The sequence below is a fragment of the Carcharhinus amblyrhynchos genome, chromosome 29 (assembly GCF_965287045.1).
Source record: "Carcharhinus amblyrhynchos chromosome 29, sCarAmb.v2.hapA, whole genome shotgun sequence".
Taxonomy (NCBI): domain Eukaryota; kingdom Metazoa; phylum Chordata; class Chondrichthyes; order Carcharhiniformes; family Carcharhinidae; genus Carcharhinus; species Carcharhinus amblyrhynchos.
Window position 1 is genome coordinate 5,610,808 of NC_137352.1, and position 15,584 is coordinate 5,626,391.

At 44.9% G+C, this 15,584-nt stretch overlaps 1 protein-coding gene across 1 annotated transcript; it reads left to right on the top strand.

Annotated features, from left to right (window-relative positions):
• ttc36 (tetratricopeptide repeat domain 36) lies at positions 1 to 9,047 on the top strand. Its single transcript, XM_080214786.1, has 3 exons — positions 1 to 161; positions 1,722 to 1,910; positions 8,374 to 9,047. Exons 1-3 carry the CDS (start codon positions 59 to 61, stop codon positions 8,652 to 8,654), a joined length of 573 nt encoding a protein of 190 aa, XP_080070912.1. The 5' UTR covers positions 1 to 58; the 3' UTR covers positions 8,655 to 9,047.
• The last annotated feature ends 6,537 nt before the right edge of the window (positions 9,048 to 15,584 follow it).

Sequence of the window (15,584 nt, forward strand, 5' to 3'; positions counted from 1 at the left end):
AGGAAGCTATTTCAACTAGGCTGTACCTCGGTGAGTAGTTCTCACTGTAACCTGGGATATGGCTACCCTCAGTGACCAGGCTGTGCTCCAGGCTATCTTCAGTCCTAACGATCCCTTTGGCAACCTTGGGCTAGAAGCGGAGGTGGAGTTAACTGATGATGGTATGTGACGGTTCAATTTAATTATTTTCATTCAGAGTCTTCACGTTGCCCTTCACAAAATCAGGTTTGTGTGTTAGGAAGAGGACAATATCAAGTTTGGCACTGACACATGTTCTCTGTTTGCTTGAGACTCTTGTTGGAATCGTACATACTTTGCACTTAAGTGCAGTAATTGATGTCTAACCGTGGAACATTAATATAGTCAGGCCTAACTCCGGGGGCGCTCATAGCCAAGTGAGAGTTAATGTTTGTGGCTCCCATTTCTCACAGACCATTAAAGCCAAGGAACCTCCATCCTAGCAAGAGTCAACACTTTGGGGATGTATGTCCCAGTGAGAAACAATATCTGGTGACCCTGTACCACAGTTATTTGCAGCATGCAGGGAACCCCAGCAAAATTCTGTGCCCAGGAGATCTCTACCTCAGCAAGTCAGCACCCAAAAACTACTTGGTATAGGATCAAGAGAAACCAGAGTGTATTGTATCATTAATGTAGTCAAATAACCCAAGCCTGTTCACAGAGAATCTGTGTGGGCATGGTGGCACAATGTGTTCCTTAGTGTTCAGTTCCAGCCTAGGGTGAGTGTGTGCAGTTTGCACGTTCTCCCTGTGTCTATGTGGGTTTCCTCCAGGTGCTCTGGTTTCCTCCCACACTCCAAAGAGGTGCAGGTTAGGTTGATTGTCCATGCTAAATTGACGCTTAGTGTCAGGGGAATTAGCAGGGTACATATGTGGGGTTACGGGGCTAAGGCCTGGGTGGGATTGTTGTTGATGCAGGCTCGATGGGCTGAATGGCCTCCTTCTGCACTTCGGGCATTCTATTTGATGATTCAAAATTTGACACCCAAACCAGATACTAAGGCATTAGGTAGCAGACCAAAAGCTAGATCAGATAACTAGGTTTTAAGGAACACCTTAAATCATGAAAGAGAAGTGGAGTTTTGAAGTTCAAATTTATTTATTACTGTCGCATATAAGCTTACATTTAATTGCAATGAAGTTACAATCTGGCGCCTTTTGGGACACCGAGGGTGAATTTAGTGTGGCCAATGCACTTAATCAGCACACCTTTTGGACTGTGGGAGGAAACCAGAGCACCCAGAGGAAACAGACACGGGAGAACATGCCAACTCCGCACAGGCAGTGACCCAAGCCTGGAATCGAACCTGACTCCCTGGTGCTGTGAGGCAGCACTGCTAATCACTGTGCCGCAGGGTTTAGGCAGCTGAAGTCATGGCTGCCAGTGGTAGGGTGATTGATTCAGAGATGCTCAGGAAGCCAGAACTGGAGAGGTGCAGTAAGCTCTGAGGGCTGTAGAGATGGAAGTCCAGGAGTAAGATGATGCCTAGGGATTCGAACTGCAGCAAGTTTCATTGTCTAGGGAATCAACATCCCAATAAGTTAACATCTGAGGAATCTCATTCAATATCTTACACACACGTTGTTCTCCTTATATGGAGGGTTTCAGGCCAGAGTAAAACAATGGAGAAATGGGACTATTTTGGAACATTGGCTATATTACCTCTGCCTGTGTAACCCATCTCAATTTGTTATATTTAGATAGCAAGTTTGATCCAGTTCTAGTGAAAAAGGCTAAAGACTTGGAACTTCAGGGAATTTCCCTTGCAGAGTCTGGGAACATGGATGCAGCTGTGGAAACTTTCACTCAGGCCATAGCAATCATTCCTGAACGAGCATCTGGCTACAACAACCGGGCACAAACTCTGCGACTGAAAGGAGACACGACAGGTAAGGTGGAGGATAGGGTCAGTAACCAGTAAGGTACAAGAGGAGAAAGTAAACTTTATTTATTAGTCACAAGGCTTACATTAACACTGCAATGAATTTTCTGTGAAATTCCTCCTAGTCGCCACACTCCGGCGCCTGTTCAGATCAGTGCACCTAACCAGCACATCTTTCAGACTGTGGGAGGAAACCAGAGCACCTGGAGGAAACCCACGCAGACACGGGGAGAACGTGCAAACACTGCACACCGACCCAAGCCAAGAATTGAACCTGGGTACCTGGCGCTGTGAAGCAGCAGTGCTAACCACAATGTGGCCTGAAACATATTAGTAAAGTAGCAAATTACCTCTGATAGCTTTGACTCGGGTACAGCGCTTGTCTTATTGGATGATGGATGAGTGGGGAAATTACTGATTGAGGCAACAGTTGGGATAGTGGGAAAAATGCATGGATGTGTTGTGTGACAGATAGGTGGCTCTTTGGATGGGTCAGTGAATAACATGGCTTAAATAGGCAACAAATATGAGAGATGGTGGGGATGGTTAATAGTACAGTGATGGATAGAAATACAGTGATGGATTTATGGATGGATGTGATAATTAATGTATGGGGTGACACTTTTGGTGATGGATAGCTAATAATGTGAAAGGGGTATTGATGAGAAACTTATAGATGGGTGCAGTTACAGGCAGACCAGTCAAAGAGTGATGGGTATGATGATTGGATCTAGATGGGATGGAGTGATGGTTCCATCTGCTCCATGCTTACATCTCAAAGTTACAGAAATCAACATTGTCAAATAGGGATGCTGACAGGTAATTTCTGTTCATTTAATGAGTAATTACAATAACGTACAGGGGAACAATATCACAGCCAAACCTGCAGACCGAGGACACCCCACGACCGAGGCTGATTCTTCCCTTACACTCACACTTACATTGCAGCAGGAATCATTGGCAGTTTGGAGGAGGGAACCCGAGATGACTTTCCCTTCCTTAGCCCAGGAATGTTTAAGGCCAGTCATAATGTGCAAACTTTCTTAAATTTGTCCACCAGCTTTAAGGTGATACCTTCAGGGCTACAGCTTCAACTCAGCAGATGTTATCTACCAAAAGAGAAAGGGAGGGAAATATGTGGATTATACTGTTATATAATCGGAGATGTTATGTGGTTGCTCTGTCACTTGTTGAGTCTGGTCACATGCCTAGTTTGTAGCTGTTTCATGGGCTTTGCCTCAGTCCAGATCAAGCCTTTGTGGAGTTAACAGCTATTCAATAAATCTGCATTGTTATTTGCACCCAACCCATGTGCTACTATTTCATGTTCTTTTATCCGACAAGTGCAGTATATAACTGGATAAAAAGAATACTGGCGACGAGAATGGGGGTACATTCTTTATGAACGAAGGAAAAGAAAGAAAATCGGAGTTGCAATTACCAACTAAAAACTTTGATACTTTATAAAGTTGGAGCAGAATCAACAGCATGTCAGCCAATTCCAGCTGGCATCAGGCCAGCGGACCAATACTCATTACTCTTGCTTGCTGGATCAGCAGGAGGATAGAAGTTCAGCAAAATTGATTTACTGCAGGCCTACCTGTAAATGAATGTTGCAGCTGAATCTTAATACCTGCTTACCATCATCACTCATAAAGGTCTATTGCACTATGATAAATTACATTTCGGGATAACATCAGCACTAACTGTTTCAATGGTCCATGGACCAGATCGTACACGATTTACAGGGGGTACAATGTTAACTTGACAACATACTAATCTCTGATACCAATGAACAGGAGCGCTTGCCTAACACAGAAGCCACATTGAAACATCTTCATGGTCTTCATGTCAGGAGAGATGGGTGTGACTTCTTTCAAACATCAGCACAATACTTAGGCCATGTGATCAATAGCAAGGGCTTACACAAGGCAGCTAAAAAGATAGAGGCTTCACCATCGAGTGTAACACAGTTCAGATCATTCTTAGGGTTAACTAATTATTACAAATTTGTTACAAACTTAGTAACCCTACTTAAACTGTTGCATAACTTATGTACAAAACGGACATGACAATTGACACGAGAGTGCAGAAAAGAATATGTTAGTTAAAGAAGCAGTCACAAGTGTTGGCACATTTCAACCTGAAGTTCCAACTGCAACATACCCGTGATGTCTCGCCGCACAGAGTCGAAGTGCTGGTGTCACACATACTGCCATCAGGGCGAGAAAGACCAATAGCTTTCGCATTGTGTACCTTAACAGGTGCTGAATCAAATTACACCCAGCTGGAAAAGGGGGATTGAGTGTTATCTTTGGAATGCAGGAATTTCACCAATATCTTTATGGTTGTGGCTTCACATTGCTGATGGATCACTGTCCCTTAACAACTCTAGGGCCACATAAGGGTAATTTATTGCTTGCCACAAACAGACTTCAATGATGATCTTTAATATTATCGGTATATTCCTACGATGTCAAGTACTGTGAGTCAGAAAGACAAGCCAATGGTGGTGCAATGTTACAGTTAACTTTGTCTGCTGGTCATGTACCATCCAACAGTGTTTCCAATATCTTCTATTTTTCGCTGATAGAATGCATCCCAGTGACTGCAGTTCATGTTCAAAGACAGACTAAAAATGACCCCATGATGGGGAAGGTGCTGGAAATAGTAGCCAGAATTCTACCGCCCTGCCTGCCACGGAATCAGAAGGGGTGAGGAATGGATCATGGAAATGTCCATTGACCTTGGGTGGGATTTTCCAGTCTTGGATTGAACGAGGCAGTAAAATCCCACCTGGTGTTAAATGGGAGGACAGTGGAAATACATCCCAAATTAAGGCAATTTATTTCCAGAAAACTCCAGCTGACGATGGTACAGGGTGGATATTGTGAGGAATGAGGGTAAGAATTCCTCCAAACTTGTGACAAAAGAGAATTGGAACAATTACACGAAGGACATCCTGGGATGGGTTGAATGAAAGCACTTGTGAGGAGCTACTCCTGGTGGCCAGGCCTCGATGGCCAGATCAAGGAAAAAGGAGGACTGTGCCAGTCATGTGTGCGGACAAGGAATGCATCACTCTTCTCCTCGTTACGTCCATAGGAGTGGCCTAAAGTACCTTGGCAACATCTGCACATAGACTTTGCAGGTCCCTACAAGGACACATGTACATGGTTGTCATAGATACACACTCCAAATGGCCTGATATTGGCTGAATGAAGTCAACAACTGCAGAACAAAGCGTCAAAAAGCTGAATGGGATTTTCGCCAGATTTGGGAAACCGGAGCAAGTTGTGAGTGATAATGGACCACAATTCATAGCTCCAGAATTTGATAAATATCTAAAGATGAGTGATATCCAACATTTAAAATCAGCATCATACCACTCCTCCATGAATGGCAAGTTTTGGCGTGCAGCTATACCATCAGCAAAAAGTGGGTTCCTGCAACTGGCCCCATCTCCTATAGACTGATGATGAGTTAGTGTGAAGTCAACACATGCATCAATGTGCCAATACCACGTATGTCAGGAGCGGCACAGTGGTTAGCACTGTTGCCTCACAGCACCAAGGTCTTGGGTTCAATTCTGGCCTTGGGTCACTGTGTGGAGTTTTAATGTTCTCCCCATGCCTGTGTGGGTTTCCTCCGGGTGCTCCGATTTCCTCCCACAGTCCAAAGATGTGTGGGTTGGGTTGATTGGCCATGCTAGATTGGCCCTTAGTGTGCAAGGATGTGTAGGTTAAGTGGATCAGTCATAGTAACTGTGTGGGCTTATGGGGGTAAGGCGGAGGGGTGGATTGGAGTGGGCCTGGGTAAGATGCTCTTTCGGAATGTTGGTGTAGACTCAATGGGCTGAATGGCCTCCTCCTGCACTATAAAAGTCTCTTTGGTTGTAACTGCCTCTGGATAAACTGTCATCCGTTTCACCAAATATTGTGACCGGATAAATCAGCAGAAACTGGGATTGATGAAGAATCCTTTGCAGCTACAAGTCTTTCCTTTGCAAAACAGACTGTTGTGCCTTCCAGAGTAGAAACATCTCCTGAAGAGCCGGAGAATACCTGTAAGGCTAAGAACAACCTGAAGTGTGCGGGTAACCAGTGCGGAATAGATGCCCAACTGATTATCTTTCCTATTGACTTTATTCCTGCTTTTGGTGAGCTGAGCTGGCTGTGGGGGGGTGCTGGTTAGTGATGCAGAGAGACGCCAACAGAACAAGTTCAACACTCGGACCAGCTGAGGTTATTAATGAAGGCTCTGCCTTCTCAACCTTGCCCCTCGCCTGGGGTGTGGTGATCCTCAGGTTAAATCATCTCCAATCACAGTCAGTGGTCAATAGGGATTATGACAACTTTATTAGTACTGTGTAATAATGCATTCCCTGTCTTTGTGTGCGTGTGTGTGTGTGTGTGTGTGTTTAGATGACTATGTAAAAATGCAATGGTTGTTTGTTATGTGACCTTAGAAGTAAAGGGGTTAAGGGCAAGGGATTTTATAAAGTATATTTAAGGTTTATTTATTAGTCACATGTAAGGCTTACATTAACACTGCAATTAAGTTACTGTGAAATTCTCCTAGTCACACCACTCCGGCACCTGTTCAGGTCAGTGCATCTAACCAGCACATCTTTCAGACTGTGAGAGGAAACCAGAACAGCCGGAGGAAACCCATGCAGACACGGGGAGAATTTGCAAACTCTGCACAGACAGTGACCCAAGCCGGGAATCGAACCCAGGTCCCTGGCACTATGAGGTAGCAGTGCTGACCACATGCCACTGTGCCGCCCAATGTATTATATGTTTGGGATTGGTGTTGTGTTGTTGCACTGTGACTTGGAAGTTTAGTCTTTAACATTAGTTTTTAACATCATCAGCTGCTTTGTGGGCTTTTGCCTTAGTCTAAATTAAGCCTCTGTAGAGTAAACAACTATTCAATAAACCTGTGCTGTTGTTAGCAACCAATCCCAAATGTGACTTCTCATTCTATTATCCTGCTAGTGCAGTATATAATGAGTACAAATCTGTTATGCAGCTTCCCTGGTGGCTCTTTGGTTGGGTTTTACACTTTCACTGATGGACGCTGCGTTTGCTCCCAGTCAGGGAATGATTTTCTTCAAGAAGCAGCGATATTCTTCCAGCAGTTAGATGGTGTTATGGTTCAGGTCAGAAATTCCGAGGTGTTTTATGGAGCCTGCCTGGATCATAAGGTTTGCCTCTTGAATTTGGCTGGGATAAGCCTGATAGGTTTCACTTCAGGTGTGATTCAAACGATCCACTAGGGAGCTAAAAGCTATTTAAGAATATAATTACAATTTTTATAAGAAAATTAGCAAGAACATTTGTCAATTACAAACAAGAAACAAAATAACCACTTGTAATGTATAAGCCTTAACAAATATATCTTATGTGTTCCAATCAAACCAATCCCATAGACAAAGGGCCCTTTTTACAGGTTGAACACAGCTCACGGGTTATTGGACTTGCGACCTTTGGATGAAGTCTATCGTTCTCTGGATAGACTTAGAACAGTTTGAAATCAGAACAGCTTCCTAAAACACCAGGGACTCTGGGTAATTCACCAACAGCTGATTTCCCCCCTTCAGAAAGGCAAGACCTTGCTTTCAGCTAACCAGCAGAATTTTCAAAACCAAGGAGAGAGAGAGACTTATTTTCAAATTGATGCTCCTTCCAAAACTCAAACTGCGGCTCTAAATGGAAAAACTCCTATCACCTGACCTACCAACCAGATTTTCCCTAACAATGCAGAGTCATAACCGTCCCAGTAAAAATAAACAAATCCCTGTGTAAACAGCAAAAAAGATATCTCCAGTCAAACTGGTGCTATACTGCCATCACCTAAGGCTGTGAGTTGAGAAACACTGACTGCAAGACCTGCAGAGATCATGATTTTAAAAAAATCTCTTAAAGGTACACTAACGTCACAGTGGGCAAAAGATACGTCAGCACTTGTTACAAAACAATTGGACAATAAGAGTAAAGAAGTACTATAATTGTACAAGGCATTGGTGAGACCTCAATGTAAGTACTGTTCAGTTGCAGTGCTTGTGTGCAGTTTTGGTCTCCTTCCTTAAGGAAGGTCATATAAGGGGCTTCACAGGATAGATTCCCCTGGCTGGGGAATCTAGACACAGGTTCACGTGTCAGAATAAGGGGTTAGCCATTTAGGACTGAGATAAAGAGAAATTTTTTTAGTCAGTTAATGCTTCTTTGTTGAGAATCTGCACGACTTTTGTCATTGAAGGAATTAAGGATGTGAGGGAAGGTAGAATTGAGATAGAAGGTCTACAAGAATCTTGATGAATGGTGGAGCAGGCTTGAAGGACAAAACCCAAACCCTAATGCCTTTGGGTGCTCCATGTTCTAATGATTCCTATTATGGTTGACGTTCTGAATACTGATGTATCAGGGGACACTTGGCTCATCAATCACTAATCTTGATCATTTCAGGGGCGATGAGTGACCTGAACAAGGCAGTGGAGCTGAGCAGAGGGACAGGACGGACGGCTAGCCTGGCAATGGTCCAGCGAGGGCTCCTCCACCGACTCCACGGGCACGACCAGGAGGCTCTGCAGGACTTCAAGCAGGCGGCAGATCTGGGCAATGGGTTTGCCAAGAGCCAGGTCGTCCTCATGAATCCCTACGCAGCTCTTTGCAATCGCATGCTGGCCAAGATGGTGGCCAGCATCAGGAATCCAGGACACCCGCCTCACCCTCTGTCTGAAGGGTGATGGGCTGTGCTGGTACAAGAGTTACATTATTGATCTTTCTCTTCAGTCATTCATAATTACTTTGTTTTTAAATAACCTCCATGGATGATCTTTTTTTCAAAATTTCTGTTTACTAGTTGCCTTTCTGAGCCCACTGATGGCTACGATCAATATTAATGTATGTTAGCAACGGTGTTCCAGCTCTAACAGGAAGTAGCTCAGGTCCTGAAACAGCCCAAATTAAACTGCTCAGAGCAAAACCTGAAGCTGGCCAGCTTCAAGAATGGGTGCCAACTCTCCTGTACTTTCAGGGGTTGTCCCGTTTTTTAACTACTTGTCCTGTTTCCCTTTTGAACCGTATTTCTAATCAGCCTGTTGGAGATGGAGCATCTTTACTTTCTGTATGAGTGTGCACACTGTGGCTGTTCCAGCCACCAGCTTCCCCACAATCACTCCCTTATTTCACATGAGCTGGTCACAAGGCTTACTCATCGAGTGTTTTCACCTTTTGCACAGGAACAGGGTTAGGTTCTGGTTCTTCAAGTTGAATAAGGTGGTTTTACTCAAAATATTGCTCTAATTGCTCACTTATTATCTGTAAAATAAACCAACTGGACAAATTGTCCAGTCCGTGAATGTGCAGGTCAGGTGGATTGGCCACAGTAAATGTGTGGGGTTACATTTAAGAACTTAATGTTTGTTTATTGGTCACAAGTAAGGCTTACATTAACACTGCAATGAAGTTACTGTGAAATTCCCCTAGTTGCCACATGATGGTGCCTGTTTGGGTCAATGTAGCTAACTAGCCCGTCTTTCCTCTGGAGGAAACCCACGCAGACACAGGGAAAATGTACAAACTCCACCCAGACATTGACCCAAGCTGGGAATCGAACTCAGGTCCCTAGCACTGGGAGGCATCAGTGCTAACCACTGTGCCACTGTGCTGCCCCTACAGGGTTAGAATTGGAGAGAGGGCCTGGGTAAGATACTCTATCAGAGAGTCAGTGCAGATCTGATGGGCTAAATGGCCTCCTTCTGCACTGTAGGGATTCTATATGATTTTATTATTTATTAATTTCATCTCATTAAACTATGAATCTGCCTCCCTGTTGTAATTTTGGGAAATTTTGTAAGTGGGTCAACATAAGAATTAGGAAGGACAGGAGTGGACCAGCCAGCCCACTGAGCCTGACCTGCAACTGGATACCATCACGGGATAATAGTCTGCTTCAACTCCACACGTCCCTCCCCATTCCCCATATCCCTCAACTTCCTGACGGAACAGGAAGTCTGTCTATCTCAGCCTTAATCAGTGACCATTATTGAGTTTGGAGAACAAAGGATTTGGTGGTTCTGCCCTGGATCACCCAATCACAGGACTAGATAGCGAAGCAGAAAGGGTCATAGAATCATAAAAAGAGATCATAGAAACCCTACAGAAAGAGGCCATTCAGCCCATTGAGTCTGCACTGACCACAACCCCACCCAGGCCCTACCCCCATATCCCAACATATTTTACCCACTAATCCACACATCTTAGGGCACTAAGGGGCAATTTAGCATGGCCAAACAAACTTAACCTGCACATCTTTAGACTGTGGGAGGAAACTGGAGCACCCGGAAGAAACTCATGCAGACATGAGGAGAATGTGCAAACTCCACACAGACAGTGACCCAAGCCAGGAATCCAACCCAGGTCCCTGGAGCTGTGAAGCAGCGGTGCCAACCAGTCTGCTACCGTGCCGCCACTCCGTGCCGTCTATTCCAGATCCTAGGGAAAGCAGAGTCTGCTCATCGCTGGGACCAGGGAGGTTGAATAATGGAGAACATGCAGATCCGTAAGTTGTAACATAACTAACCCACCATCAAACCTGTCCATTAAAGTCAACTGTTGTAAAATGATCTTCTGCTTGAGTGCATTTTTGGCTTAATTTCTTTACCGTCACAAAGATGATAAACTTGATCAACATTCAGCATTCTCACCTAACTTTCAAATGTCCCACTGATGGAGGGAATAGAAAGATAAGGAAGCATTTATATTTCTATCACACCTTTTGTGACATTGGGATGTCTCAAAGCATTTTGCAATCAACTCAGTACTTTTGAAGTGTATCTATTGTCATGATGTGGAAAATGTGGCAACCAATTTATGCACAGCAAGCTCCCACAAACAGCATTGTGATAATGACCAGTTTATTTAAAGTTTTTTAAAGTTTATTTATTAGTTACAAATTGGCTTACATTAACACTGCAATGAAGTTACTCTGAAAATCCCCTAGTTGCCACATTCTGGCATCTGTTCGGGTACACTGAGGGAGAATTTAGCACAGCCAATGCACCCAACCTGTAAATCTTTGGACTGTGGGAGGAAACCGGAGCATCTGGAGGAAACCCACGCTGACACAGAGAGAACATGTAAACTCCGCACATTTTTAATGATGAGATTTATTGAGAGATTCACATTGCCCGGGACACTGAGGGGAACACTACTGCTGAACTTTGAAATAATGCTGTTGAACTTTCATATCCTCCCGGGGCCTTGGTTTAATATCTCAACCAAAAGACAGTTCCGCATTCCCTCAGCACTGTAAGTGTCAGCATTTTGTCTCAACTGTAGTGACCCTTGAATCCATAACCTCCTGATTGGAGGTGAGAATGCTAGCAACTGTATCATTATTTATTTATTAGTGTCACAAGCAGGCTTACATTAACACTGTAATGAAGTTACTGTGAAAATCCCCTAGTCCCCACACTCTGTTCAGATACACTGAGGGAGAATTTAGTATGGCCACAAGTAGCCTAACCAGCACCACTTTCGGACTGTGGGAGGAAACCAGAGCACCCAGAGGAAACCCGTGCACACACGGGGAGAACATGCAAACTCCACAGAGACAGTCACCCAAGACAGGAATCAGACCCGGGTCCCTGGCACTGGGAAGCAGCGGTGCTAACCACTGTGTTGCCCTAACACACCATGGCTAACGTACCAGTCCCAAAATCTTCCATGCCAATGCACGTTGAAGGTACTGATAAAAGAAAACTGCAGGAGCAATGAGAGTTCAATATCAGTTTGGTTCCAATTTGGGCAGAAAAGGTGGCACAGTGGGTTAGCACAGCTGCCTCACGGCGCCAGGGACCTGGGTTCGATTCCTGACTTGGGTGACTGTCTGTATAGAGTTTTCATGTTCTCCCTGTATCTGCATGGGTTTCCTCTGGGGGCTCCGGCTTCCTCCCACAGTCCAAAGATGCTTGGGTTAGGTGGATTGGCCGTGGTGAATTGTCCCTCAATGTCAGGGGGTCTAGCTAGGGTAAATGAATGGGATTATGGGGAAAGGACCTGGGTGGGATTGAGGTTGGTGTAGACTCGATGGGCTGAATGGCCTCCTTCTGCACTTTAGGGATTCTATTCTATGAAAATGAGTTTGCAATAAAATAATTATTTTTGTTATTAGTCAACCAGGCCACTAGATGGTGCAACTAACTGCTTGACTTGGAAGTGAAGTCATGCTCTTATGGCAAAGGGGTGAAACTACACCAACAATTTAATGTCAAAACAATAATTTGCATTTATATAGCGCCTTTAATGCACTAGAGTATCCCAATGTGCTTGACAATAGTGAACAAGCAGACAGATTGCGACAGCAAGCCAAAGGAGGATAAAAAAACCTGGTTAAAGAGGTGGATTTAAGGAGTATTTTACAAAGAACAAACAGGCCCCTCGGCCCATCCATCCCTGCGCCAATACATGGCTTCTATCTCTCTGTTCGCCTCCTATTCACATGCCTGCTGAGATACTCATTGAACGTTGCTATCATGCCTGCTTTCACCACCTGCCCTGGCAGCATGTTCCCGGCACCCATCACCCTCTGTGTGAAAAACTTTCTCCACGTGTCACCCCTAAACTTAGCCCCTCTCACCTTAAACCTGTGCCCTCTTAAAGGCGAAGGCAGCTGGGGAGGAAATTCTACAGCTTGGTACCTCGATAGCTGGAGATGCAGCAAGTCAGTGATCGAGCGATGGAGATTGGGGAGTGATAGAGGCTGGTGTTTGTGCTCTGAGATCTGGGTTGGAGCAGGTTATAAAGTAAGGGAGGGTTTGTGATGAATTTGAAAATAGAGTAAAATAACAAAACTGATGATCTCTAAACTTCTTTGATTTTCCTTTGGCGCAATGGTGGCAGTGGTTAGCTATGCTGCCTCAAAGCGCCAGGGACCCAGGTTCGATTCCTGGCTTGGGTCACTATCTGTGTGGAGTTTGCACATTCTCCCTGGGTCTGCGTGGGTTTCCTCCGGGTGCTCGGCTTCCTCCCACTGTTCAAAGATGTGCTGATTAGGAAGATTGGCCATGGTAAATTGTCCCTAACTGTCAGGGGGACTAGCTAGGGTATATACATGGGGTTATGGGAAAGAGCCTGGGTGGGATTGTGGTCAGTGCAGACTGGATGGGCTGAATGGTCTCTTTCTGCACTGTAGGATATATGAAAGGAACGGACTCTTAATTTGCGATGGGTGAGTTAGGTAAGGCAAACAGCTCAAAATGATGTCCTTTCATAAGATGAACATGGACAAAAATTAGTTTGAACAAAGGCACTTGGTTTTCAGATTTTGTTTTGCTGCTTTTCATTGAACCAAACTTTTTTGATTTTCCTTTGTCCGTCTTGGTTGAAGTTTTGGTTTTGGTTCACGATGGTCAAGTTTTCAATGTTGACAGAGCCTGGCTACTTTCCGACCAACATCTTGGTCCCCTTTCCTGAAATCTGGCTGGAAGTCAAGTGATGTCTGCCTGAACTCCTGTAAGTGCCTTGGGTTAGTTTCCTACTTAACAGTGATTCACGTTAGAATATTTTACAGTGGCTTAAGCGATCAAGTTGAATGTGGAGCAAAGAGGAAGCTTTTCTGACTGTAGATAAGCTGAACTGTGAAGGTCAGACACCGAGATAATAAAGACACTCGTGAAGATATCACATACCACAGTATTCTGTCAGAGCTGGAGAGGCCACAAGGCCACAAATAGACAAAGGTTGGCGAATGTACCACAGCCCAAAAAAACAAAGAGTTGGAGGTTGAAAGATCAGAATCATTAGAATAGAAAAGCCCTGAAGGAGGCCATTTGCCCATCAAGTCTGTGCTGGCTCTTTCAAAGAGCAAACCAGTTGTCCCACTCTCCCTGATCTTTCCCAATTTCCCTGCAATTTTTCTTTTCTACAAGTTATTGATCCAATTCTATTTTGAAGCTTGCTGTTGAATGAATATCTGCCAAGCTATTGTTACATTCCAAATCCTAACCATTTAATGCATTAAAAAAAGAGGTTTTCCCTCCTGTCACACTTGGTTCTTTTGCCAATCACCTTAATTCGCCCATTCAGCCACTGAAAATACTATCTCCTTATTCCCTTGATCGCCATTAGGATACCGCAAAACACCTCAAACACAGCACTGTTGCGGCGAGGGGTAGTTATAACTATATGTAGCCCAAGGTATAGCCCGTGGGTGGGATTTTGCAACCACGCTCACTCCGAAACCTGGATCTGCATCAAGATTGAGAGAGGAGGAATGGGAAGGGGGTGGAGGGTGGATGGGGGACAACAGGAGGATTTGATAGTAGATGAAGTGACTTCACCTTTGTCCCACCTGCTGCTGACACCCTCATTGTGCCTCTGTTACCTCCAGACTTGACAATCCCGATGGGACGCCCCCCCCATCCCCCCGACCGGCCTCCTGCTTTCCACCCGCCATAAACCTGAGACCACCCTAAACTCTGCTGCCTGCATCTTCCCCTCAGTGCATGTCCCATTCCCCTGTCAGCCCTGTACTCGCTGATCTATATCGACTCCTGGCCAAGTGACACCTGGATTTAAAAATTCTTGTCCTTGTCTTTCAAATCCCTGTGTGGACTCATCCTTCCCTTTCTCTGTGCTCTCTCCCAGCCCCACAAACCTCTGAGATATCTGCAGCCCTTTCATTCTGACCCCTCGATTACGGTTGCTCAACCCACTGGAGTCCATGTCTTCAGAACCATGCTCTTGAATTCTGCCCCTTGTCTTATCCAACTTGTTTTCCTCCTTTAAGACACCCCTTTGAAATGTAGCCCTTTGATATCGCTCTTAGTCATTGACCTGAGATTTCCCAGTGTGACTTAGTATCGTACTGTGTCCCAGTGAAACACTTTGGGACACAAGGCATTATTTCGATTTATTATTGTCACATGTTTTAGTAAACAGTGAAAAGGATTGTTTCTTGGGAACTATACAAAGCATACCATTCATAGAGTAGATAGGGGAGAAGGGAAGGAGAGGGTGCAGAATAGAGCGTTACTGTCACAGTTAGAGTGCAGAGAAAGATCAACTCTATATGGTAGGGGGCCCATTCAAAAATCTGATGGCAGCAGAGAAGAAGCTGTTCTTGAGACGGTTGGTACAAATCCTAAGACTTCTAAGTACATTTAAATATAAGTTATTGTGGGAAAGAGGGTAAGTGGATGCATCTCACCGGCATGTCTTTTCGGAATGTGGGAGGAAACTGGAGCACCCGGAGGAAACCCACGCAGACACGGGGAGAACATGCAGACTCCACACGGACAGTGACCCAAGCCGGGAATCGAACCCGGGTCCCTGGCGCTGTGAGGCAGCAGTGCTGTGCCCCCGTGCCGCCCACATGGTTTAGTTTATAACAATAATCAGTGTATCAGTCTATTATTTTGAAGTGCTGCCCAATGTGGCTGACTCTTAAGGTGGTGAAACCCCTTGAAATAAAGTCATGTTTGAAGTGGTGACCCCGTTGAGTGAGTGAGGCGGAGGAAGCGATGAGTCTTGATGAGAATACACAGAGTCGCAGGGCTCGTGTGAGAGGATTGTGAGCTGAGCGGGGGCGATGGGGGCTGGGACGGTCGTTGAAGATTTATTATGATGGTGGTAACGTGCCTGGCTGCTCAGTGTGGGCACAGGATTACAAA